The sequence below is a fragment of the Papaver somniferum genome, chromosome 3, assembly GCF_003573695.1.
Source record: "Papaver somniferum cultivar HN1 chromosome 3, ASM357369v1, whole genome shotgun sequence".
Taxonomy (NCBI): Eukaryota; Viridiplantae; Streptophyta; class Magnoliopsida; order Ranunculales; family Papaveraceae; genus Papaver; species Papaver somniferum.
Window position 1 is genome coordinate 216,369,763 of NC_039360.1, and position 26,786 is coordinate 216,396,548.

Genomic DNA, 26,786 nt, shown 5'->3' on the forward strand with positions numbered 1-26,786 from the left:
CACACATTTTTATTTGACTTCTCTTGTATTGCAACGAACTTCATTCCTCTTCTTCGGTCGGATTGACTTCAAAACTCCTACAAAATTCAAAAACAAACAAATGAATACGTAAAGATATGAGAACTAGCAAGAAAGCAAGAAATTTGAGTACCAAACTAGAAGTTCCTATGTACTTTGGGAAAACTTCACTTTATAATCGGATAGGTTCGTAGCATCTTGACCTAGCCAATTCTTATCCTGGGACCTTTAAAATTTGCATCACACATTTTTATTTGACTTCTCTTGTATTGCAACGAACTCCATTCCTCTTCTTTGGTCGGATTGACTTCAAAACTCCTACAAAATTCAAAAACAAACAAATGAATGTGTAATGATATGAGAACTAGCAAGAAAGCAAGGAACTTGAGTATCAAACTAGTGCAAATAATGCACCTATCACATATAGTTCTAAGATTCCAAGTGTTACAAGTCATAAGATTGTAGAACGATTGCGTAGCAATTTTCCACCACATATAGTTTGTACCATTAAGTCCGAAAGGTTATGAATTGAAATCGATTTGAAATAACTAGAGTTCATGTCTATAGGTTAGGATCGCTACATATAGTTTGTACCATTAAGTTCGAAAGGTTATGAATTGAAATCGATTTGAAATAACTAGAGTTCATGTCTATAGGTTAGGATCGCTACAAAGGTTACGATTTGAAATAACTAGAGTCCATGTCTATAAGTTAGGATCACCACAAACACAGATTTTTAGATCTTGCCTGCTCTGATACCAATTGAAAAGACGAGAGTACCTTAAGATATCTATCATCATGTAATTACATGTACGACACCAGAAGAAGCTTGGGATATTAGAAAAGGAATATGTTAGAAACCGTATATGAAGTGAATATATTAAAAAATGAAGCTAGGCTTCACGTATCTCATAAGAAAAATTTCCTAGCAGCGATGGCACCACCCCTCATTGGATGTCCTTCATCAACAAAAAGGAAACTGTAGGTAATCAACAATCAGTTCTGTTCTTACACGTAATGGAACACTTCCACCTGGATGAATTAGTTTAGCAAGGACAATGACATATTCAACTGTTCTATTACTACCTCTAATCTCATCAAAACTTGTATAGATATTACAATAAAAGACGGAAAGAAAGAGAACTTTCTTAGTTTCCAGCCAGATTCATCAAAGGATGAAGGGAATCCCCGGTTCAGGGAGAAAGATAACTCAAAAATTAATATTTCTACATTCTATAATACAACCCAAACAGAGTTGGGAGCTAAAACAAATCTACAGCTCAAAGTCACTCTGTTGATGACCTAATACAGTCACTCTCTATTGCATTCCTTGGTGGGAATGCATGTAAGAGGTATATATATTATTCCCATGTACGGAAGATGAATATAGAACAAGGCTATCTAAATCAAGTCCAGGAACCTAATCTTGTTGTTCTGAACTTTGGCTTCTAAGCTGGTCCAGATCCCGAAGATTAGGTGAGAAACTGGAAAAATTGGATGGTAAAAATTTTGAGAGACAAAATTTTCAGTTAAAGGTTGAAACTTCTATTTATCTGTTGATCGACCTTCCTTCCTCGCACGAAATCTCTGAGGCGGCTTTTGTTGTGTCTTTGATCCTCCAGATTCCTCTGGTTTGTCATGGCGAGTTACAATTCTTAGAGGGTGGGCTTCTGTGTTGAATACCCACTCATCGAAAGGAATGACTGAGGATGGTGAGAATAGAAGGTAGAGATACTTCAGTGTTTCGGCAAGGAAGAAGCTTTGCATCATATTGTCTTTTACACCAGAGTTCACCTAACCACAATATAAACCACAGAAAGCATCAGACACAAGCACTTTGAATTACAGTTAGACTTTCAGATCATATTAATTGTAAGTACAGACTAAGGGGTGGGGAAAGTACTTTCCAAAGTGTCGGGTATATTGGGGTTTCACCAGGCTAAAGAACTTTCACCAGGCAAACACTATATAATCAAATATGAGACCCCAATAAGTCCTTGAGTACTAATGGCAATATGCAAATATCTAACTATTATATCAGGGAAACCCTATTCATGGTGGAGTGTCATCGCGTTCCATATTTCCAATACTATGGTTCCTAAATCTTTCTATCAGAACTGTATCCCAACGCCAAATACTAAACTAGAAGTTACCACTTTAGTTACTAAATTCATAGTAGTTTTATAGAGTGCTTACATCCTTCAATCCAACATATCCAGACTCTATGCGGGAGTTCTTTTCAAATGCTTGGAAAATGTTCCAACCCCATTCTTGGTACGTCTTGTTACCAGTGAGACGCCAGAGGTAAAAGAGAGATTCAACCGTCTCTGGCCTCAATATGTTCCATGATGTACCTACACTCATATCCTGCAAATTTACAAAAAAAACAATGCTCATAATCTCTACTTAATTGAGATAATATCAAGAAAAAAAAATTAAACTATCAATACCTGTCCAGGATGGAAGAAATAGTTCTCTCCAGCCAATTTTGTTGGCGTCGACTGATAGAAGTTATAGCAAGTCCAAGCAAGCTACATTACCCCGCCAGAAACACAAAGAATAGAATATGAAACGTTAGCTAATTGACAATAAAACAAAAAGCAAATACACCCAGAAGAAAGCAAGCTCGTGGAACCACCTCTTCTGCAAGTTGTAGATATTTCTCATTGTCCCCTGGGAAAAAACCAGATGATCCCAAAGCAAGCATCCCTGGAGCAAAACATGCTAATTCATCCATCTGCATACATTTCAAAAACATAGAGCTTTAAAGACCAAATTGCAAATTATCAGTAGAGATGCAATCCCCTTCTCAGTACCAAAGACTAACCTTGTCAGATAATGACTCTCCAGTTTTCTCACAGATGTAAGTAAAGGATGATGGTGTTGTTTTACGGATCAAACTCTCAAGACCTTTCATAGATGTTTCCCACATATCCCTGTTTCAGATCTTAGTAGTCGTGAATATCCTCATGAAGTGATAATTCTAAGCAGCAAAAACCCCAAAAATGCGAAACACACCTCAATTTAAATGCTAAAATCGACAAAAATACCACAAAGGTAACAAAGTTGAATATCTAGATCTAGCAGAAGAGGTAAGATATCCAACTCTCCAACTTGTGATACGTGACACAGTTGGGTTATATTTACACCACAATGATCCAATGCTTGACCTATTATAATATTGCTAAACAGGTATCTTCTTCCAGATTCACATTCAGAAATACAGTGAAACAAATAGCTGAAACTCTGGGCACATAATCTCTTTAATAGTCAATCATTTTAGAAAAATACATCTTGTGTTGTGCAACACATTTCTTTTTTGGCTTCTGATGAGTAATACACACACATGTTTATTTTGAGTAAGGACGAACACTGTAGGTAAAAAAATCATACCCTGGCCAAAGTCACTGTAAAGTTTCAAATAGTCCAACGAAGTACAAAAATAAATAAAAGCAATGTAGTACAAGAATTAGTGTTCAGATTTCCAAGGCTACCACAACCTTCACTCACCTATAGTGCTTTACAGACTGAGTTTTATTCCCCTGGATCCATGCTTTGAGTAGGTATTCATAGAAACTGCAATCACCATAATCATGATTTAGGGCAACGAAAAAATGGAGTGTATTCCTTACTTAAAACATGTACAATTTTAACCAACTCACTAGAGAACCTAAGATCAAGAATAGCATTTTCACACACTCCCATTTTCACATGCTAGCTATTTTTCTACTTGTAGTGAAATGATGTGCAGTAACAATGATTTCATTCTTAATCGACAGATTTAAATGTAGTTTTTCAGTTGTTATCATTCATTTTGGTCAGTAGGTGTTGACAAACCATTCTTGTTCCAGAAACAACACGTTTCTAGTATTCACATCTTATCTTATACTAATATAAAGAAAAGAGGGATTTTTGGTAGGAGACCCCCTAAATTACTTAGTTTTCCCCATTTTTTACATATTTATGTAAATACCATTGCTTTAAAAATAGATCAAAACTTTTAAAAACTTGATATCTTTCAAAATATACACCGGCTTTTTTTTAAATTTATATATTTGAAAAGCTCTTTCAATTATCTACGTAACGAGTACAAATAAGAATAGTAAATTTTTGTTTTAGGAAAAGAATTTCATGGCTTTCAAATTTAGTATCGTTGGATGAGTAAAAATTCAAACATGTGCATCGCACATGTGTCCTTACTAGTATAAATAGATAAAAGAATCGACTGTTGAACCCAAAAAGAATCTTAAACCAAGTCAAGATTATGAATGAGTCAGAAGTAACAAAACCAAAGAATCGCAGTACCTATCACCCATGGCACCAAATGTTATAGTTGAGTATGCAGTTGTTCCTGTGTGGGGGTTGATGTAGATTGGAAGCAAACCATCAGCGGGGAAGGTTTTCTGCAACTGTGTAATAACATTCTCCACCTAAAACAGTAATTTTATCAAGCTTTAGAGCCAGATCAAGTAACAAAAGTTCTGAAACTTGCGAACAGGTTTACTTAAAGGTTTAATTTAGCACGTATGGTTATTTCTCATAAGCAAGAAAAGAAATTACAAATAATTGCTAATCTTCTATTGTTTCATGAAGTTTATTACTTGACTACACCGTGACCTAGCATCTACACTTCAATTTTAGGTTCGATCAACCTTCTATTTGCTTTACGCACGTTATTTATGCAGCTTAATGCCTTAATTTCACTGGCATCTGTTGGATAAGGCCAATTTGACAATAGCTAATTGCATTTAAGTGGAAGTAGATATGCTTGCCCATACGGCTTTCAGAGTTTGGATGATTCTCATATAAAGGAGATATGACTTGACAAGGCTTGGAAGGTTGACCGTACAATAATGTTTTGCAGTTCTGTACCCACGTGCAAAAACATTCACCAAAAGATGAGAGGTCATTTCTAGGACTGCATCAATTAAAGTTTAATGCTTTAATTTCTTCCGATCTAATCAGTCTAGCTGATTGTAATTATCCTAATAACTTGTAAGTTCTAATCTACCGTACTTCCTGTAACATTCAACCTGCAATGAAATATACTTTACTCTCAACAAAAATAGTATCATTAGAAGTCTGAGCTTCCGACAATACCTTTTGCTGGTACTTGGGGTCTCCAGTCCTCTGAGATAAAGCAATGAACTCCAGCTGCTCAGTGCCTGAATCCGCCAGAATACTCTCACCCTAGGGACAAGTTAAGAATATAGCTACGATTGTTCATATGACAAATTTGAGAAAATACAATGCGCAATAGATTTAAAATCTTTCTGAGACGGAAATTAGTTCCAGAGACAATGATCCCTATCTGGGAATCTGGAAGACCATTCAAGAATCAATCAAAATATTAAACAATGCTACTTGTCAGGGGAATCAACAACTGAATGGTGCAGTTGTCAATCTGTTTATAGTCCAAAGCATGTTTTAGGTCATTCTCAGGTCATAAAACACTGAATATAACGTCCAAAGAGACGCTAATCACGGATATCTAACACTTAAATTGGGAATATGTACAAACTAAACTGCATACAAACACAAGTACAACCCATGTGCACTTTGCCAGGCTCAAGAAACAGACAACTGATCTGAAGGCACATTTAAACTGGAATCTGAGACATCTCAATGCAGTTAAATACAATCTAATACAAACTACTAAGTAAAGTGCAACCCATGCAAACTAAACTTATGTGTAACAATAAAAAAGAATTAATAGACAGATGATATTACCCCCGTCCACCCAGGATTATGGGCATCCCCATGTTGCAAGTTAATTCTGTTATAGGGGATTCCTGAAGGTGTATCCCATGCAGGTAACAACCTATCTGCTATGTCTTTAGCCTTTTCTAGGAAAACCTTGTCCCCGGAGAGATCGAATGCACTAAGAAGTCCACCTACAACTCTGCAAAATCAAAATACAAGTGATATTAGGCAAGCATAACAAAACAAACTATCCCTCATCCACATTTCAAAAGCCATCGGAGGGCTTTTTTCCAATAGGAGAGAGGACTTAGCAGAATATAAAAGCAAGGTTGAACCTTATAACGCAACCTTATGGTTGTCTCAAAAACACTAGCTTCGTAATTCTTGTCAAAGTCCAATGAGGTTGCAACCCACCTGTCGAAGTAACAGAAGCACTTTAGGATCATGGAAAGGGATACATTTTTAAGTAAGAGTAACTCTTCCGAAATTAGGATCTAAAAGTAAAGAAAAATGAGCTCCAAAAGAAATGATGAACTTCTTATACATATAGATAATCCTGGGAAGTAATAGTTTTACTTGTCCCTGACATGAGGTACTAAAAACAGTTTTTTACTTACCTACATTTTGCTTAAAAAACAGACAATGGTACCACCATAACATATGGGTTACAAACCCATACATCGCTAAAAAATCAGCAATACACTTGATTGTTTTTGTTTCTATGATGTTACATGATTAGTAAGTACAACTCCGATCCAAACAAAAGTTCCTCTATCCTATACAGTATGCATGATGAGTATATGTAGAAGTTAAAGGTGGTGGTCCAACATTATTAAATTATACGAACACACCAACCTATGTTTTACAAGGAAAATGTGATAAGAGCTTCGTATTGATTAAGACACTCACATTGATGGGTTTCATTTTGCACAAGTTTTTAAATGAAGCTTTAAATGTAAGAAATGCTGAAAAACTCACTCTCTTGCCCTCTGAAATTGTTCGTCTAGGCCCATTATATATAACGTATCAAGAGAATCCACTATAGTTGCTCCAAGACCACCAAAGCTATTCACACCATTCTTTGTCTGTGGCTGATAACAGAAAGATTCATCAGGTTAGTGGAGAAGATTTGAATTAATTAGCGTGATTAATTCTTGAGAAAACTCGAATAGAATTTCTAGCATTGCAGATATGTACGTTTTGACCTAAAATCAAGTATCTAATAAGCATAATCAGAAAGCTGTCAGCTTTTTTTTCAGTAAATACTATATCCCGAGTGACGCACACCAGTATAACATGAAAAATTAGAACTCAAGGAGTTATCTTTACACACTATTTTACAAGATTGCCAGGACAGGTAAGGTAGACTATTCTAGGCCAGGAACCTGTCCTCAGAGGTTTAACAATGTCTCCTGTCCATCATGCGGTTGAAAACATTCTCCATCTACAACTCACATTCTGCGGGACCTAGCTTTGCTTCACAACTACCGCTTGTGATTCGAGTTAGATGCGTGGGGAAGAAAGAAAATAAAAAATGATTCTAAAAAGCCAGCCTATATGTTCGTGCTGATTGCAAAAAGAGATGAGGAAAGCAAGACTGATGTAGTGATGTCTATGGTGGTATTCAGATACAAATTTCATAGGCAGAACTTAGTAACATAAACCCTTGTTTCTTTTTCTTCGCAACCTTCTCTTGGAGGAACATCAGAAGCTCATCATGAAAGCCAATCACCTAAGGTAACATTTCCAGTACTAGTCTACTAGACGAAAAGGAGAAGACTGCAGAGACAGAGTCACACAAGCCATCTTTTACCAAATTGGCCAACAAGAAGATAACTTTTTTTAGACATTCAGTATAAAAATGGGGAGAGCTAATGGGATGATCAGAACCATCTAGCTGATCTAGGCATGCATATTATACCCGAACATTTAAAAAAAATAAAAGAATAACCACAATGCCAATTAAACCAGATCAATGCAAAGCCTAAGATCCCAAAAGGTGTTTCATTCTCATCAAGGTGTCAATTATGACATAAAACTTTAAATTGGATTGAATTTAGAAACCTGAAGTTCATCTTGACCCCAAGCGTACTTCTCATAAGAAGTCCAAGCATGAAGCATAGCGTCTTTAACTTTCTCTCTCCGCTGCTTATCAAGGGGATCATCTGGAATAACAACCTTCTTCGGAACATCGATGGGTTTCTGGTCAATATCTATGTCCTCGGTGGCTTCACCATACCGTGTCTTCAATTCGTGCACCTGAAATGAAACATTTTAAATACTAATACCTAATTTTCATATAACCACAGTTCAAAGTTCTTAGTACAGTATGCTTATCCATACCTGATCTTTCAACCGAATTAACTCTTCACTTAACCTATTAATCTCTACCTGCACATCAAACCCAACAAAATCTAATGAGAATTTATTCGCTTAGAGTCCGTAACTTCAGCTTCAACATTCAACTTATCTAGAGCTAAACATGCCTAAATTGATTTTTATCAGTTCAAAATTTTCAAGAAACCCAGAGCTGATTATTCAGCAGCCACAAATATTAAGGAAAACCCAAGTTCACACAACACATAACCAATCCCCGAAACGCCCAAAATTAAAGAATCGAACAAATTGATCTAGTAAATAATAAACTAAAAAGATCAAACTTTGACAGAAACCCAGGATAATTAAAGACATAAGAAGAAAGAACAAGACATACCTGGTGTTCTCTATTTAGGGTTTGCCGATCCCATACAAAGAAACTAAGACTAACAAAAGCAATAAAAAGAAAAGCTAATCTTTTTGGTCTCTTTAAATAATAAGATGGTGATAAATATCTCCATCGATTAGTTGATGATAATGAAGATCTACTACTCCTCGCCATTTTTATTTTTATTTTTTATTCAAAAATTTTCTTCTTCTTCTGAATCTGGTGTGATCTTATTATCAGATCAGTATATTTCATCAACACGAGTCTCTTAACAGATCGAGATTCATTTCAATTTTTGATTTTTAGTTTTCCTTTTGATATTTTTAGGGTTGTGAAATGGACTGATCGTCCACACAGAGACGAGGTTGAAGAAGAAGGAAAGAAATTCCCAACGAGATGGAATAACGACCAGAGAAAATAAGTAAGAAAATGGATTTACTGTAGGTAGTTGTTTGGTTGGTGGATAAAAATTGTTTTTATTTTCTACCTTAAGCATCCAGCAAAGTTGGCTGGTTCCAAATGGTTCATGTGACCTACCACCGTAGGTTAGTGTCACAGGTCCCAAATGATCTTTTCACCCTTGTATTTGAACCCTATTATTGGGGCTTAATGGGGTCATGAAATAACAACCCACAGGACCCCTTATCTATCCTTTTTGTAATGGCTAATCTACCCTTAATTTGATTAGTGTTAATTAAATTGATTAAGTTAACTAATCATTCTTACTGAATCGATTAGACTAATCAAAATATTAATCTTTTGCAAATCAAAACTTGATTTTATTGAGTTTTGAAGAAGGAAAAATGGTGATTTTGGTGAATTTTTTTTGAAAAATTTTGAAGAAAAATGATGAAACCCTTCATCACAAAACTCAAGATAACCTTATGATCATCTCCCAACATCAATTTTATCAATTCAAATCCGTCAAAAATCTGGAATTTTCTGTTGTTACGGCTGGGTAAATGTGTCGACCCGACCGAAATTAGATAAAACGGTTGGGATATTAGGAACTCCAAGACGTGAACACATAAAACGGATGGGATTTTATGAACTTGTGGTCGTTATTCTTCCCAATATAACCTGAGTCTGCATTACTGATGGGTTTACATAAATTTCCCGTCCGTAATTAGATTTGAAAGTTGAGAAATTTTTTGATTCAACATGAATTCTTAATACGATTGATAATTACTAATACTTTCATTAACTAGACCACAATAAAACTCATTACATGCTTAATATATCGCCATTACAAAGTTGGTTTTAATAACATCCCTTCCTATGTATCAAGAAATCTTTGATGATGGTCAATTGAGCTTCGAAGTTGAAATTATAACCTTTCCATTTTCTCCATTCCTTGTTAGCTTGAGTTACGACTTCTTCATCAGTCTCACCTCTAAGTCGAAGTTGCTTGCACATACGAAGTAAAGCCATATACTCTTCCACTTTTTTGTGTATGTTTGAGAATCGAAGATACAATTCAATCCCATCGCGGTTGTTAGTGTTCCCTGTTTGACTACAAAAATTTTCAAAAATCTTTTTCCAATAAGATTGACTTGGTACACCACCATTCTTTCGTTCTTCTCCCTTCTTTGGATAGCATAGCACAAAATTTTTGCAAAGAGATAAGTCTTCATCCAAAGTAAAGTCGGGTTTATCCTTTGAGTACATTGCATTGAGTTTGTAGGAGTTTTAGTAGAGATTATCAGTGTAGAAGGTGTGATTTTTATTTGGAATGGGTGGTTATATGGAGATGGAGTTATTTCAAGTTTAAATAAGTGGTTGAAAAGCTAGAACCTTCTATAGATCAGTATTCAAACGGATCTATTTTTTTCAAAATTCAAAAAATTAGCCGATATGATGTGGTATTCAAAATTATAGGTATTTACGGCTAGGAAAACGCATGGTATACCGAGCTGTAATTCTGTATAAACCTGCAGGGTTTGTGGTGTGTCAGATTTACGGCTAGGTATTTCGGGCCGTAAATAATAGTTGTTAATTTTTGTCAGGATTACGGCCTGGATATATAACCGCAACAAGGAGCCATTTTTTTTTTTGGTTATTAGAGTGACATACGGCTAGGAAATCCTTACCGTATAAATATTTACGGCCGGGAACTTCAAATGTCGACCAAGCCATAAATCAGAGTTGCAAATTTATGTCAGAATTACGGTTAGGAGTTCTAACCGTCGAAAAGATAAATGGCGCGGAAATGTAGCTGTAACCAAGACTCATTTAATTTTTGAGTCTCCAGTGCAATACACGGTTGGATATTTCCTGAATGTAACACGGCTACGATTCGTTTTCCTAGCCGTTTCCCTATAACGGTCGGGACTTTCCAACCGAAATTTTGTACAAGTTTATTTGACAAGAATTATATGCACTTTCGGCTAGGTTATGTGAAGGATCGACCTAGCTGAAAGTGCACAAAAAATTAGTGAATCTTGATTGTTTCCTCAGTTTTCTTAGATTATACAAATGGAAAGACTAACATTCATTCATAAATGCAAAGTTATAAAAGTTCATCAATCCAAATCCATAACCAAACAACAAAAATAGTAAATAGACAAAGTCTTAGATAATAAAAGATCCATGAAGTAATATAATAAAAAGAGAGTAAATAGTCATTCACTTTCACTTGATCCCTCTTCCGAAGTGCGCAAAAACTCATCCAAACCGTCCTCTTGCTCAAGTTCCACAACTTGTTCTATAACTCTAGATTTTTTACCTCGACCGCTGCCACCTTGAATTGGAGTCTTTTTACCTCCACCACGTCCACCTCGAGCACTTGTTCCAGCACGTCCACCGTTTGCACTTGTTCCAGCACGGCCACCTTTTGCACCTCTACCACCTCAACCTTGGTCACATGGGGGAGTGTCCGAGTCGTCGCTAGAAGAAGGAGACCTAGACCTTTTAGTTCTCCTTGGTCGTTCCGCTTCATCAGGATATAAACCTCCTTTCTCAGGGATAATTATGCCTCTAACTCGATTCTGAATTAATCTTAGTTCAGCTACTGTTAACTCCTCACCCAAATTAATCATACGGGTGATGTCATTGGCCACCCAATTAACTCGTTCGACCTATTTTTCATATCAAACACACATATCTAATTATTCATAGATAATTAAAAAAAACATATTCAAACATAATTAGTAGTGTACGTACCACCATCTTCTCCCAATCATCTTCTTCATTCATTGATGCCTTTGATTTTGAAATCTCTTTCTCTGCATTCTTGATATGTCTCTGCGCCTCCGAATCCAAATTTTCCACATAAGGATGAGCCCACTTTCGATACCATTCCATGTAATTCGCATCCGCTTCGGAAGTCCCATGAGAAGCTTCAAGGAGTCTTGTACTCATTTGGTTTACTTATTGGGAACGAGCATTCCAATGCTCGATCGGCGGTGCATTTTCATAGTTCAATTTGACATCTTTGTCCTTATATTGGGAGGTGGTTATGCTCAGCTTAAAAGGAGTTTCTTCATGTACAATTTTCTAGACAATACCGATTTGGCGGAGCGTTCTACGGGGATCTAAGATGACGAACCCAGTTGCATGAAACAAAGGTCCCGTATAGGTAGCCACATCGGAAAATACTTTATCACCAACTTCATCTTCTCCATCCTCATCAAGCTTCAAATATGGATCAAAAGCCACATCTTCGATTGTCAAAGCATCCAATTTTCCCCCCATCTCCTTCATTTCCGTCTCTTTAGCCTTGTGTTGGGTCCCTCCAAATGGGTATCTTCCTCTTGTAGGTTTTTCTAGAGGCCATTTTGTATCCCGAATAGGCCTCAAGCTTTTAAAATGGTCGTAAGCCCATTACTACGTTGAAAAAAAAATATTCTTAATAAGACATGAGTACGTCAATATATAAAAGTAAAATAAATATTTGTTATACTAGAACAAAAAGATACCTGGATAAGAGCAACACAGTCCGTAATTTGTGTTTCGTTCCATCTAGAAGCTTTGCAAAGACAGTCCAACACATCATCAAGGAGGGCGGTGGCCCATAAGTACCTAAGTACCTTATTTGTTTGCGGATCAAGACTGAGAGTCTTCAACCACTGCAAATAACAAGCATTTACCTTATTCACCGAGAAATCGGGGAAAAAGACGGTCCCAAGAGCATGCAACAAGTAAGCTATAGTCGTATGTCTAGCTCTTTCTGCGTCCATCACCACCAATCCACTCCTAGTCTTGGTATCAGAATCCCCAAACTTTTCCTTCAGACGAACCAAATTAATCTTCCTTGGCATATTAACTGCTTCACTTATTTCGCCCGGTGCACTAAATTTTCTTTTAGCTTTAGGCGGTGCTTTATACCCTATCTCAAACTCTTCTTCCGCTTCATCTTTACCCCACCCAAGACAGTTCTTCGCCAAGGCACGAAGCTCATCAAAAGTCATAGAATTGTTGAAACCCTCAAACACAGCCTTTCCTTCCAAAGCTAGACCAGTGATTTGCTTTACGTCATCCGGAGTGATAGTCATCTCGCCGAATGGGAGGTGAAAAGTCCTTGTTTCGGGCCAAAATATTTCTCTAAAACCACCAAATGTCACAACATCATATGTCTTCTGCAAAGCCTCGATTCCAAATCATAACCCCGAAGCTTTTACCAAAGCTATCACATCTGGATGCTCCTTGTCCAACGGACAAAACCTTGTTTGTTGGTGCTTTAGTTTAGGGACCGCTTTATACGGGAACTACAAAAAGAAAATTGGTTGTAAAATTAATAATCTATAACAAAATGAATATAACGTATATGTAATTTGATTTATTACGTTTGTGCCACAAACCCTAGCATCCCATGAAGACGCGTAGCCAATAAAGACGAAACGATCTCTTGCCTCACCCCAAGGTCTCTCATTCCTCTTGGGAGGAAAGGCACCATAGCATCAATTATTTGTCTTGCCGTTTTTTTTGGTGGATAGTTTTTATTTCCCTCCTTCTTGTCCTCCTCAACTACGGATTGACCTTTATCAATAGCAGCACCACTAGAAGTGCAAACTTCAGTTCCTCCGGTAACAACAAGTACGCTTTCATATCCACCACCACTAGAAGTGCCAACTTCAGTTCCTCCAGTAACATCAACTTCAGTTCCTCTAGTAACTCCAACTTCAGTTCCTCCAGCAACTCGAACTTCAGTTCCTCCAGTAATTCCAACTCCATCTCCTCCACCATCATTTTCTCCAAAAGTCACAACTCCACTTGCCGTCCTTGCATTTGCACCCAATGGTTTTCCGTTACGAGGTTGCGGAGTCGGGTCATTACGAGGTGTTACTTCTTGTGATATTTTCTTCTTCTTTTCTTTTCCTCTGTTCAAAGACAAACAAGGCCAAAAACCTATAGTAGTTAAGCAATAACGGCTGGGAAATTTTAACACAACCAAACCGTGACAAGCAAAACGGATAGGAAAATTCGATAGCCCAAGACTCAACAAACATAACAGATGGGAAGATTAGTAACCGATCTAGCCATAATAAAAAACGGCTAGGAAACTCCAAGCCGTAACACGTAAACGGCTGGGAAACTAAATAAGCGATCCAGCCCAAACAAGGTTACAGACAGAATGACCGAGACGTAAATATTACCGCTGAAAAAAATTCGAACACAGGAGAATATACGGCTAGGAATAACCTAGCCGTATACAACTTGTTGCAGATATGATTTATCCATCTCGTACGCATCGACTATATTACGGCTGGGAGTTCTAAGATATCCCAATCGTAAATCCTACAAACGGCTGGGAGTTCCACCGTATCCCAACCATGTAACATATAAACGGCTGGGAAAACAAACAATCCCAACAGTAAGGACTATTTACGGCTGGGAAAACAAGAACTCCCAGACGTAAGCAGTTTCAGAAACTGTTTTCTCAAACCTAAAATTTTCAAACCAACAGAATAATCAACAAAACGCTAAGCTTATTGCCGTCATATCAGGACTCGCGGCGGCTGGTGCATCTCCTTCATTCACTTCTTCTAGATCTTTAGTTTCATCTTCATTTGATGAAGTTGGTTTCTCTGCTTCGGAAGGAGGTTGATTCAACGAAACTTGACCTAAATTTTTCTTACGTTTCATGATTTTATAGAACGAGTTTAATCGACGAAGAATTTTTTTTAGGATCGACGATTAATCGTTGAACAACGAAAAATGGAAGAAGAAAAGAAGAAAAAAGAAAATAGAATATGAGAAGAAGAACGGGGGGCGACAATTTTTTTCTTTTAATGGTTTTTCCGTTTTTTTTCAGCTTTTTTTTATTAGATTAGGTAGCTAATGGAAGGGTAGAACGAGAATAAATTAAAATTAGTGAGGGTATTTTTGAATTTTTACATAAATCTGATCTTCCCCTATAATATTTGGGTTCCACTTAGTATTTTAAGCCCCAAAGTCTCTCTCATACAACCCCAATAATAGGGTTCTTTTATTTTTACACTATCCACACTTGGGGATGTCATTTTTCTTTGAACAAAACACTAAACGGAAGTCGAAAAAGATAGCTTCCATTGATTTTTCCACTGAGATTTGAGATCTTCTCGATGCCGAGAGAATTGACACTTTAGATGTAGATCGAATTACCTTCTGCAAAACCTTGCAAGGTAACTTGTAGCTTTTGGAACTCGATCTAAAAGCAAAAACGCTAGAATTACATAACTTGGATTCCACTGACGTCTCTTATGGAAGGGTGTCTCGTTCAGATCAAGTGGCGTACAAATTTATAGCGTAGCAAAAGTCGCTAATCAAGTGTTATGCGAATCCGTTTGGGTTTAAAGACAAATACCATATTAAATCGGAGTGCTTACTAGGGATACCGGTTTATTTGGGGGTGTAGGTCGGTGGGGTCTACCTATGTCCCAAATAAATACTACAGAGTACAGAGAGTTTGGTATTGGGAAGTTACTGTAGGTCAGTGGGGTCTACCTATGTCCCACGATGTATAAATGTCAAGAATTGTCGTCTTCAGTCAATGGAAAGTGCCAAATGAAAAATTAAAAGATTTTTTTTCGTCAATTTGCTTTTCAAATGGATCCAGATGACAGCATATTTCTGAACGACGACTTTACCAAATAACTTCATAGACTTGAATGCGTGGTTTTGATTTGGGAATCATTACCTAATTTAATTAGGGGTCATAAATATTAAATGGGGTCATGACATTTTATTTGTACCCAAAATTTTCAGGGGCGTATTAATCTGATCGTGAATATACTGTTGTATTTTTGGTTAATATTCTTTTTTTTTTCCCAAACAACGATCCTAGTTAACGACCCTTTACATGACGACTCTAAACTGTCGTACATTTCCGCCATTAACGACGAAGATAACGACTCTTCTAAGAGACTAACGACTGTACGTAACGACACTTCTAAAACATTAACTACTGTTTACAGTCGTCATACACGTAATCAAAACAATAACGACTCTTCCAAAGGGTCGTCAGGGAATTGATTATGTTTATGACGACTCAAAACTGTCGTACATTTCCGCCATTCATGAATCTTCGATAGTTTAGAGTCGTCACTGAAATAGTCAAAACATTAAGATTGTTTAGGGTCGTCACTTAAATTTTTTTATACCATGACGACTTTTCACACAGATCTGGGCAAAAAAAAAAAATCAGTCAAAAAATTGCAGACAAAAATCTGGAAAAAAGAAAGAATTAAACTCTAATTAAATAAAACTATCACTAATTAATTAAGATTATCACTAATTATTTAGGGGCATTTCAACCATTTAGAATTTTTTTAATAAGGGATGACCCAAATTAGAATGAGGTGACCTTTTTTTGTCCTCTGGTACAGTCCATATTTAATTTTTATGGCCCCCAATTAAACCAGGAATCATTATTGTACAGTATTTGGCTTACATCATTTATGTACAAAAGAATGGAACTTGGACCTGAATTGGATCAGGCGTCTTAGACTTCAGTTTCGCAACTTTTGCTACGATATACATCAAGTATATGGGCGTCCGCTTTATTTTCAGGATGGATGCATTAGGGGACTAACTTTTTGCCAACTCGGATTGGTCATCTGCAGATACCTACAAGGGCTGAACTATGCCCGGACTAGGGCTGCCTGAAGCCACCAATAGCAAAAGATATTTCGCTTACTTGGTAGTAAATGAAAGGAAAATTTTCGTCAAGCCCAGTCCAAGCCACCCCACAGGAGAAAGAAAGAACCCTGATTTTGGGCATACTGAAATCTTACTAGGCATACTGCATAAAGACAAAAAAGGTTGTGAAATAGTAAAATTAATTTACCCCTTAACCATTTTTTTTAATGGAAAATCTGCCCTTTACGTATTAGTGTTAGTAATATTGATTAGTGATTAAATATTTTGTTTAGTGATTAAGATAATTTTCAGAATTATAAAGGTTGTTTAGATGATTTTTTGGATCATGGTTCGGCGAAACAACTTGAGGTTCGGCTCACATCTATGAGCCGAATCTACCAATTGGTGAACGGTTCGGCTCACTGAATCTGTTTACTGCATGCGCCGAACCTCCAATTTTCAATTCCAACCCTTTTGCTAGACACTAGTTCGGCTTATATGAAAGTTTCATAGTAAGCCGAATAACATCCTGAATAGCCCGGGAAAAAAATAATTACTGGTTCGGCTTATATTTCGAAAATCGTATGAGCCGAACATCAATTTGTTATTTTTTGGGTTAAAATATTGTTATTGGTTCGGCACATATTGAGAATATCGTAATAGCCGAACCTGTAAATGTGCTAGGTTCGGCACATATTATGATTATCGAATACACCAAACCCCTATGCATCTCTATCTGTGACTAGGTTCGGCTTGAAATTTCATGAAATTTCATGCCGAACTGTTCATATACACTTACAGGAAGCTTTTGTGAAGAAGGCTAAAAACGCAACTCAATTTTGAGTCGAACCCAACACTGTAATCGTCATTTAATCGATGAAAAACAACAACTAGGAGATTGGGTTGTACAACTTACTTTCTTATCCTCATTTCCGGAGTTGGAGATGCAGTTGGTTCAATTTCTGGTTCAATTGGTGGTTGATTTTCAGTTTCTACACCTTCATCTTCAATTGGTTCTTCTTCTTCAATAGATGGATTAGAAGACGATTTGGTTTGCCTAGTCCCTGCTTTTCTTTGTACGAGTCATTATGTGGTTGAGTTTAATCGACGATCAAATTTTTACGAATCGACACTTAATCACGATGATGAGTATTTTTTTTCGCAAGAGGAGGAAGAGTTCGGCAAGAGGAGGAAGAAGAAGAGATGTTAAGGGAAATTGATTTTGATTTTTTAGAAAACTGATTTTAGATTTTTGTATTAAGGGTATATAGGTAATTGAACTATCCATAGGGTACCCCTTATAAGGTCACCCAAGATGGGACTATTATTTTGTATGCCTAGAAAGATTTAGGTATGTCCAAAATCAGGGTTCGAAAGAAATATTCGACAAGCCCAGTCCAAGCCACCCCCACAAGAGAAAGAAATATTTGACAAGCCCAGTCCCCATGAGAGTTTCCTTTTATGCGAAAAGAGAAAGAAACTTTCTTCCCGTCTCTTAGTTTGAGCGGGAGAAAGATAGGGAAAGCAGGAAAAAACTATAGGCTAGGTAAGGAGATACGATTTGATGTGGGTGATTAGATGAAATTCGATCAACTTACTTAATTTCATGAATGGGGATGGGTTTTCTTAATTTAAGAATACTATCACTACGTTTTTTGGTTTGTAACTTCGTATGATTGAAAAGCTGAATTTTTCAGTTTAATTTTTTTTGTGTTAATTGAATTAGTTGTTTAACCTGATTTTGTTGATTCTTATGATTTGGGGATTTTATTTGGATCTATAAGGAATATTTGTTTTAGGGTTTTAGTGGGTACTTTAGATTGCTTGATTGTTTGAGTCTTTACAGGAATTCTCAGATTAAGTTACTTGGATATCATGCTCAAATTCCACAATCAACATGGTTGTTTTCGAATGGTAAAAGAGTTTTTTTTGGTCATGTTTTATGGTATCTCCTCCAAATTCTTTTCTATTTAATCTATGACATTGTGTCTCAGGGTGAAGTCTAATACCATACATATTTATTTACGTTCCCACTTTTTTCACGGGTAGCAGAAAGTTGCCAGAGTTGGATAGTTGTACTAAGATCAGAGGTCTTTTACATTTCATATCATCTGTATTTCTATTTGTTTTATGTGATTTGCTAATTATGCATTGAACCCGAAAATATGTGTTCCCAAAGAACTGAATTGGAAGAACTTAGACATCAACTTTAAGCAATGGAAGATTAATATTGTGTGACTCTTCCTGTTTCAACGTCAGAAAGTTTTTCTCCACAATGAAATTGGTTAAATCACCTACTCGTAACAAAATACATACAAATTTTCTTAGAGGCATGATTGTTGTACATGGAACAAGTTATCGCCGGAGCGATGTTCGTTTAAGAGGTAATCTCTTTGTTTTGCCACCGCGCAAAACTTTTTTCTTTTCAAGCCACCCCTAGTCTTGAATCCTGGTTCCGTCACTGGATACCTAAAGCCAAATGTGGTAGTTGCCTCGTAAAGAAGAGCAAAAATATTGGCTATATTACCAATCCAAATACCATTCGGCAACATTTCTGAAGAAAAATGCTAAATGGCGTGGGAAATATTAGGTTACACGATTCGGGAAGCTGTAAGCCTGTAACTAATAAATGATAATGGAGAGTTTGAAGAGAAGCATGCGGCATTCTGAAGCAGCAAATATGGTAAACTTGTTAAAATTGCCACAAGATGTGAGGAACAAATATACTCATGGAGTCAATGGCACCAAGTCAGTTTGATCATCTACGTCAATTAGCTACAAGGTAATACCACTTTTATATTGTTCTTTTTTCCACTCCACTCTGTTTCTTATTATAATAATGTAATTTCAGCATTTACCCAATACTGCTAATCAGCATTTATTTAGTAAAAAAAACTGTGGCTCATTTATTTATGAATATTACTGCAAGGATGCTGGGTCATCTAATTCATAGGAAAAGGACAAATCATGATACAATTTCACTAGATGACTGTTGTAAGGATGTAACCTACAATATTCAGAAAAGCTAATTAGTACCTGTTTTCAAGTTTAAGGTAATTGTCTCTTCAGGGCTTCATTCTCCTTCCTTAGTTTCATTATCTTCTGCTTAAGTGTTTCAACATGACGATTTGATGTTGAATCTCTTTGTTGTTCCTCCAACTTCTTTCTGCTGACCAGCACTGCATGAAACCAGTAAAGAGAGTAAACATACTGATTTTGGCACTCAAGATAGACGGCACAAAAATTTTCAAACTGTTGAAATTTTACAAAAACAAATCTGACCAATCTAAAGCTGAGCTAAGATAACTTTGGATTAACAGTCCCAGTACCACATGAAGGCCTTATAGATCTATAAGGCAACAGTTGGTTCACAAAATGCAACACAGTCTCGGCACTAGGACAATCTAACAAAACTGTCTCTTTGCATTCTCAGTAATTTTCAACACCCCCATACACGTTTGATACGAAATCTGAATGTTGCATTCAAGTTAAGTACCACAACAGATACACGACCAAACAGTTAAACCCAAAAATTTCAGTCCCGGATTTTAGGTAGATCATCCAAAAGATCATTTCTTAGAGAAATAACTAAATGTTGTGTATTTCAGACAATGACTCACATTAGTTCACAAACCGAACACAATTAAAATGTTCTGTAAAACTGCCAAACCAAGATATGAAAAAGAACGGTTCATGAATCAGGTAGTAGATTTGAGATTCTTATCCACCTTGAGTAACTAATTTTTCTAATTTCAGGGAACAAAATGGACTAAAAACAGAAACTAACTGAGACGAGAAGCATATCAGGGTAAAACTAAAGAATCTGTTAACGGGATAGTTAAAACTCACATTCCTTCTCTGCAATTTGCAGCTTATTATTCAGTGCCTTCTTTTCTTCCTCTTCGAGTAGAAGCCAGTCTTTCAAATCCTGAATTTCTTGATGATCTGACACAAGTTAATCAACAAGCTAACACGAGTTACAAACTTAGTTTATGAAATCTGGCAAGCAAAGTAAACATTCTGTTTAAAGTCCATTGGAACCTCACGTTTTGATTCCATATCTGAGTGAACCCAATCTACCCTCTTTGTGAGGGCTTGAATTTGATTCTTATGTGCAACCAATTCACGGTTTTGTTGATCAATTGTTGCTTCATTTGCTGCTTGTTGATGAAGATAGCTCCTGAGATGAAAACAAACGAAAAACCCTTCGATTATAAACAAAGTATTGATATATCAACCTCTGATTTATCGAAAACACACACACGCACACACACACACACAGCTAAAGATATAGGAGTATCAAACAATCTAGCCATACAAAAACTCACCTAATTTGTGTCTCCCGGTCTTTAATCTTTTTCGTGTATTCTTGCTTCAGCAACTCTACTTCTTTCCTATGCTCCTGCTTGGATTTTCCATCTTCTTCAATAGTTAGGATACTTATAACAATGTACACAATTTTACTGGATATCTCATAAAGTACTTCCACACTCCATCTGTCACAGTAATCTAATGGGAACAGAACCACATAAAACAAGTCTGGAAATCCAAAACCCTGCCAACAAAATATATGAGGTCTGTTTATCACTTTACCTCCAAATTTTGTGATTCTTGCCAATGTAATTGCAAAAATTAGGATAGGCAATCACAGTTTCTTAACCTAAAAAATAATTTGATGAGACTTACATCTTCTTTAACGAGACGTTCATCATTCAGCTTCTTCAATTCTTCAACCAAACTTTGACATTTTGATCGATTCTCAATCTGATTAGCATCTCGATTTCACTAAACTGATTAATAAAAGAAGAAAACCGAACCGAATTTGGACGGATTTTGAAGTGACAGACAAAAAAAGAGTACCTGATAAACCAATTTGTTTAGCGACTCAGTGTATATCTTTGTAAGTCTTTCATTTTCTGTACTCACAAGGAAAACTAGGGTTACAACAAGTAAAAACAGCCAGGGATAAACAAACAAAACTCAGATTTCGTAGATCGGATTACCTGACTGAAGATTAGAACAAGTGAGTTCGAGAGATTCGCGATGTTTGAGCTCTGAATTATAATTTGATTTCAGTAATTGAATCTCTGTTATACCTTCTTTAAAATCCTGTTCACAACATTCGATTAGAATAAAAATAAAACGAAAATCAGAGAATCTGAAATGAAATTAAGGTTTTGTTGTGGTGAAACCTCGTAGATTTGGTCGAAGTTGAAAGCTAGGGTTTCCATTTCTTCGTTGCTAGTTGCTCCCATTTTTCTTATGATGCATTTCAGTTTGCCGCCATTTTGTGTTATGTAGTGGCATCGAACAAGTCAATAAAATGAGTCAGCCTTTGCTGATTCACTCGGTCTAATAAGGGTTAATCCTGGCCGTCTTTATTCCTTGGATAGATAAGTCAATCCTGACCGTCCGTCCTTGTTCTTATCATAGGCAAAGAATCTGCTCCTAGCTGGGCCGTCCGCCGCTTGAGAGGCCATTTAGCCACACAAACTAACCCGTAATAATTTCATTTTAGCATTCTTGGTTCTTACTTTCTAGGGTTTCTCTTCCTCAAAAAAAAAAAACACGTCTCTCTCTCGCCCGAAATTTCTATCAATGGCATCCCAAAGCAGGAAAGCAGCTATAACAAGCGGCAACGACGAAGGAATCTTAGCTAGGGTATCGCAGTCAACAGTAGTCTACCATGGGAAAAAAGCTGCATCCAATACGGCTTATGTTACTAAAAGAATCGCTAAGAGTACCGGTAAAGCAGCTTGGATTCTCGGAACAACTTTCTTGATTCTCGCTGTTCCTTTTTTTATAGCGTATGATCGTGATCAACAGATCACTGAACTTGAGTTGCAGAATGCTAGTTTGCTTGGAACCCCATCCCCTGCTGGCAAGTGAATTGGATGATTCGATTTCAATCAGGTCTGAAAAGATGATTTTTTTTTTAGGTTTTTTTTTTTTTTTTTTTGTTAATCTGAGATTTTAGGGCTTTTTATGATTTTGAGATCTTTCAATTTACTTCGGCGGAATTCATACAATATAGAGTCTCTCTTTTGTTTCCATGAAATTCTCAGCTAAATTACTATAATGGTGTTTTTTCAATTTATAAGAGAATGTTTATTTGAGCTATTTGTTTTTTTAGGTATCAATCTTTTGCTGCTTGATGTTGCATCTTTAGATTCCGAATACAACTCAGTTTGACTTGATACTGATGGCTCATGTAGTTTCTAATGTTTGACCATGGTTAATTTTTTTTTAGTTGTTTATAAATTCGATAATTTTCACAGAACCACTCAGGATATCTTTTGCCAGCATATATAGATTCAGCTGAACTGTTGCGCCCTCTATACACTTGCAAAAAGCAACTTTGTTCTTGTTTGCAGTAAACATTACACCATGGCATAAATTATAATTGGAATAATTGGACAAAATATTACTCCAGAATTTAGAGAGGATAACCCACTAGTGAGCCAGAATAATCTAGGTAGGTAATTTCTTCTTGGTGCCTTGATTTTGAGAGTCTCGCAATCATTTTCTCCTTCACCTAGACATTTTTCTGTTATAGCTGGCTCAGTGGTCTTCATTGCGGTGACATAGTTACTTGTTATGAATTTAAAAGTTCTGCATAGCATCATTTAGGATATAACCTTTCACGACCTCTGACTCGCTTTTGGTTGGCCTCTTCGACAAACCAAAGGTCTAGTGCTTATGCTTCAAGTCATTGTCTTCTAGATCAAGTCAGTGACCCCAAATGTAAATGAGTCTTTATTACTTGTATGTAGTTACATATCGCCCTTACTCAAGGTCTCACGCTGTTATGCTGTGATGACTATTCCTCTGGGACGGGATACCGAAATTATGTTGATGAGACTGGCAGTGTTAAGTGCACTGGCATGGGCGTGCGCAAGAGACTGTCAGCCCATAAGATTGGTGTCAGATTCTCTCCGTGTTTTGTAGAGCTTCCATAAAAATGATGTCTTGTGGTTGGTGGCTGCTAGATGACAGCATTTTGAAAATCCTGTCAAGTGTACAGTTTGGGCATGTCTATAGGGAAGTTGATTTTGCTTGTTTGAGTTGTGGTGCAGTTGCCAGGACTCTTGGGAATCAATGAGCATCCAAATACTTGTTCTTGTTGATTTAGAAAGCTCCTTTTGTTTTGGTACAAAGACAAGTTCATCGAAAATCACTGCGGTTTCTTCAAGCAGCGTTTGTAGTCCAATGGTTAGGATAATTGCCTTCCAAGCAATAGACCCGGGTTCGACTCCCGGCAGACGCATTTATGTTTTTTTCTTTTTGGTGCCTTAAAGGAGCTAAAATGCTCTCCTGTGTTTTAAAGACTGCGCCTGGATGTTCTGCAGTTCCCAAACCCGCCATAAGTTTGATGGCAGCGTGCACCCGGTTATGATTTTACTTTACTTCTTTAAGGTGTGGAAGTTTGGTGGCAACGTCTGTATTCAGTTCCTTCCAATGAAACTCAAATTTGTGCAACCATCAAATCTTCCTTATGATGACTAGCTGTCTAATCCAGTCCACTGACTGACAAATCCAGTTTGGGTTAAAATTATTTTTCTCCTTAGACTCCCGTCGATGAATTCACTCAGTATCTAATCAGGTTTGTACTCTTGGAAGTCAGGTGCAAAGACAACTGCACTCGGAATTAATGTTCAAAAAAATCAACTAACAACATAATTAGGCGGTTTCCTCAACCTCAAAGCTTCCGAACATTCACAATGAAAAAGAGTGGATGTCACCCTGCGCAAGAGAGGGTTCGTACAATGAGCTAGCAAAATGATACAAGTGAATCGAGTATGCATGAAAACGGTACTGGATGGACTTGAAACAGTGATTTGAGTGACTTCAGATTTTTGGATTACGCAATTTTGCTTTTATACAAGTTTTTAATTGATGAACTGTGAGCTTCTTCGTTTTCTCAACTGTTGAGATAACAATCACACAGGATACGCAGTCTTACCTATACACTGCCATCATCATTGCAATATTTTAATCTGGTATTAGTATGGATCAGGATCACTTAGCTGAACCCTATAGTGGTGCGCATAATAGAGCTGAAATGGTCCAATAACAAAAGCTGAGACAGAAAAGGGTAATTACGTCATTTACGGTAATTAAATTGAATCCAGTTCCTCTCCAGTCTGATTTTTTTTTTTTTTTTAAAGTTGTTAAGATCTCTCTCATTTACCTGAGGAAGAAAAACCCAAGGAGTTGAATTTCGAAAATGGTGAAGGAAGTAGCAGAGAGTTGTGTCGAGAGTGTAATGATGGAGATGGTATCTGCTTACTGCAATCGTTTCTATGCTAATAAACCTGAACTCGCTGCTCGGAGAATCGAAGCTATTGGTTACCAAGTTGGTCACCAACTCTCCGAAAGGTTCTCTTCTTTCTCTCTTCATTTCCGTATAGATCTGTATTTTCCTTTGCACAAACAAAATATAATTGATAACGTTGATTGATTCTGAATTTGTCTGATCACTTGATTAACCTCCAAATTGGATAGTTTCTTATGAATTGTGTTGACTTGGTTGTAGCCAGGTATACCATGGAAAGACCTAGATTCACTGATCATTTAGATGCAATCAAGTTTATATGTAAGGATTTCTGGTCTGAGCTTTTCAAGAAACAGATCGACAACTTGAAGACCAATCATAGAGTATGTGTGTAAACTTCTACTAGTATTAGTACAATGTTAGGGTTTTTGGATGGATGGTTTGTTTTATTTGTGGGAATGGTTTTGTTTGCTGCAGGGTACTTTTGTTTTGCAAGATAATAGGTTTAGGTGGCTCACGCGCATGTCGATTGATCCAGTGCCTGTAATCGTTACGGATTCTTCTCAAGATCCTTCTTCCATGGGCACAACTGAGAATAAGGCAGGACAAGCTACGAGTATGCATCTCTACTTTCCATGTGGGTTGATAAGGGGAGCGCTTTCGAATTTGGGAATTCCTTGTGCAGTTTCTGCAGACATGTCTAATCTTCCTGCATGTGAGTTAATGGTTTCCTGGTCTCGTTTTTTTTTGTAAATTATAGTATTTGTTTCAGATTATGGGGCATCAGGTTAATAGGAGCTTTTATAATCTTATTACGTGTGAACATAGTAATGTAGTCCGTCTAGGAGAATACATTTAAGAAGTAAGAGCACCAACTATCCCCATGCTTCTCACGATGTAAGATCCTGCCAGTACTGGTCACTCGTTAGATATGTAGTTTATATGACTTGCATTGGAGCTACACGTTTAGTTCTTTCTTACACCTAGCTAGAGGATTTAATGAATTATCCAAGCTAATTTTAGGCTAGAAGCATAGAACTGGGAATGATTTTTTTTCAATTTTTTAATTGATCAACACTGCGGGACAATGATACGTATCTCATGTTCCCTTTATTGGATATCCAAGCAGTAGTCGTTTATTAGGCTCATCTACACCTTATTAGTTGATAACATAGAGACTCAACCAGTTACATTCACCTGCACACCTTATCAGTATTCGTAATTTATACTACCTCCGTTTCTGGAAAAGTGTTACTTTCATTTTTCATTTTAGCCTAAAAATAGGCCAAATTGAAAAAGTGAAAGTAACACTTTTCCAGAAACGGAGGGAGTATATGTTTCAGACTAATGGGGCATCAGGGTGGGACTTTTTAAAATGTGCAAACATACTAATGACTGAAGTGGTTAGGTTAGGAGAATACACCCAAGGTATTATAGGGCCAACAATTCCATCCCTTCTGTAGGATCCTGCAGGTACTATTCACCAGTTAAATATGTCTATTATTTGGGCATTTGATGCATATCCCATTTCCCTGTTTAGAATGTATGTCAAAGTGTGGTTAACATGCTACAATATGTTTCCCTTTTAGTTCTTAATTTTTTTATTTATTTTTGCAGGTTCATTTGTCATCCGTATAAAGGTGTAGCGAATGCTCCTTTAAAAGTAGAAAATATTATAAAATGTGAGTCTATGTTGTTTGCTACTTGTGGTTTGAAGGGGCATTTGATGCTTAAAAACGTTTTTGTACCTATTTTAGTGAATCCCCAGTGTCAAAATTATTGTTTGGTTCTTGCTGTTCCAGAGCAAGATCTGTCTACAATGCATATTCTTTATTCCGCTATTTTTGCTTCCTCAGTTCATCTTTTATTGCCTTGTCTGTTAAATTTTGTAGCAAAAACAACCAAATATTTGGACTGGCAGAAATTCTCATGCAAACCAGGCTTTTGACCAGAGCAAGTAAACGAACCAAATTACAGCATATGCAACTGTTACTGTTTTGCTATGTTATGCCAAGTGCTTGTTAACAT

General features: G+C 36.8%; 3 protein-coding genes and 1 non-coding gene across 7 annotated transcripts; 2 read left to right on the forward strand and 2 right to left on the reverse strand.

Annotated features, from left to right (window-relative positions):
* Nucleotides 1-1,082: 1,082 nt before the first annotated feature.
* LOC113358645 (mannosyl-oligosaccharide 1,2-alpha-mannosidase MNS1-like) lies at nucleotides 1,083-8,822 on the reverse strand. Its single transcript, XM_026602256.1, has 14 exons — nucleotides 8,435-8,822; nucleotides 8,065-8,112; nucleotides 7,786-7,980; nucleotides 6,700-6,812; nucleotides 6,070-6,135; nucleotides 5,749-5,920; nucleotides 5,119-5,208; nucleotides 4,324-4,448; nucleotides 3,529-3,594; nucleotides 2,846-2,954; nucleotides 2,657-2,755; nucleotides 2,469-2,549; nucleotides 2,215-2,385; nucleotides 1,083-1,812 (listed from the first exon to the last, which is right to left on the reverse strand). Exons 1-14 carry the CDS (start codon nucleotides 8,597-8,599, stop codon nucleotides 1,564-1,566), a joined length of 1,749 nt encoding a protein of 582 aa, XP_026458041.1. The 5' UTR covers nucleotides 8,600-8,822; the 3' UTR covers nucleotides 1,083-1,563.
* Nucleotides 8,823-18,150: 9,328 nt separating this feature from the next.
* On the reverse strand, nucleotides 18,151-21,783 carry LOC113362112 (protein At-4/1-like). 4 transcript variants are annotated; one of them, XM_026605097.1, is made up of 9 exons: nucleotides 21,676-21,783; nucleotides 21,487-21,592; nucleotides 21,344-21,399; nucleotides 21,170-21,247; nucleotides 20,812-21,038; nucleotides 20,530-20,663; nucleotides 20,333-20,428; nucleotides 19,520-19,662; nucleotides 18,151-18,952 (listed from the first exon to the last, which is right to left on the reverse strand). In XM_026605097.1, exons 1-8 carry the CDS (start codon nucleotides 21,736-21,738, stop codon nucleotides 19,532-19,534), a joined length of 891 nt encoding a protein of 296 aa, XP_026460882.1. In that variant the 5' UTR covers nucleotides 21,739-21,783; the 3' UTR covers nucleotides 18,151-18,952; nucleotides 19,520-19,531. The 4 variants fall into 4 exon arrangements, with proteins under 4 accessions (XP_026460882.1, XP_026460883.1, XP_026460884.1 ...); XM_026605098.1 differs by having other exon boundaries at nucleotides 18,151-19,149; XM_026605099.1 differs by lacking the exon at nucleotides 18,151-18,952 and having other exon boundaries at nucleotides 19,199-19,662; nucleotides 20,812-20,885.
* A 1,895-nt stretch (nucleotides 21,784-23,678) lies between these two features.
* TRNAG-UCC lies at nucleotides 23,679-23,750 on the forward strand. The gene has a single exon. It is a non-coding gene; the product is annotated as a tRNA-Gly (tRNA).
* Nucleotides 23,751-24,629: 879 nt separating this feature from the next.
* Nucleotides 24,630-26,618, forward strand: LOC113362113 (trafficking protein particle complex subunit 6B-like). The gene is made up of 4 exons (XM_026605100.1): nucleotides 24,630-24,862; nucleotides 25,024-25,141; nucleotides 25,236-25,473; nucleotides 26,376-26,618. The coding sequence occupies exons 1-4, from the start codon at nucleotides 24,711-24,713 to the stop codon at nucleotides 26,402-26,404; spliced, it is 537 nt and encodes a 178-aa protein (XP_026460885.1). The 5' UTR covers nucleotides 24,630-24,710; the 3' UTR covers nucleotides 26,405-26,618.
* Nucleotides 26,619-26,786: the final 168 nt, after the last annotated feature.

Bases quoted from the DNA above. Each gene is read 5' to 3' on its own strand.
- LOC113358645 (XM_026602256.1), bottom strand. From the start codon at position 8,599: ATGGCGAGGAGTAGTAGATCTTCATTATCATCAACTAATCGATGGAGA. The intron at 4,449-5,118 runs GTATTGTCGGAA...TTACTGTTTTAG, and splicing joins ACCCCAAGTACCAGCAAAAG to GTGGAGAATGTTATTACACA. The intron at 2,386-2,468 runs GTATTGATAGTT...GTAAATTTGCAG, and splicing joins ATTTCTTCCATCCTGGACAG to GATATGAGTGTAGGTACATC.
- LOC113362112 (XM_026605097.1), bottom strand. From the start codon at position 21,738: ATGGGAGCAACTAGCAACGAAGAAATGGAAACCCTAGCTTTCAACTTC. The intron at 21,248-21,343 runs GTACTCTTTTTT...GATGCTAATCAG, and splicing joins TAAACAAATTGGTTTATCAG to ATTGAGAATCGATCAAAATG. The intron at 20,429-20,529 runs GTGAGGTTCCAA...AACTTGTGTCAG, and splicing joins CTCAGATATGGAATCAAAAC to ATCATCAAGAAATTCAGGAT.
- LOC113362113 (XM_026605100.1), top strand. From the start codon at position 24,711: ATGGTGAAGGAAGTAGCAGAGAGTTGTGTCGAGAGTGTAATGATGGAG. The intron at 24,863-25,023 runs GTTCTCTTCTTT...GGTTGTAGCCAG, and splicing joins GGTCACCAACTCTCCGAAAG to GTATACCATGGAAAGACCTA. The intron at 25,142-25,235 runs GTATGTGTGTAA...TGTTTGCTGCAG, and splicing joins ACTTGAAGACCAATCATAGA to GGTACTTTTGTTTTGCAAGA.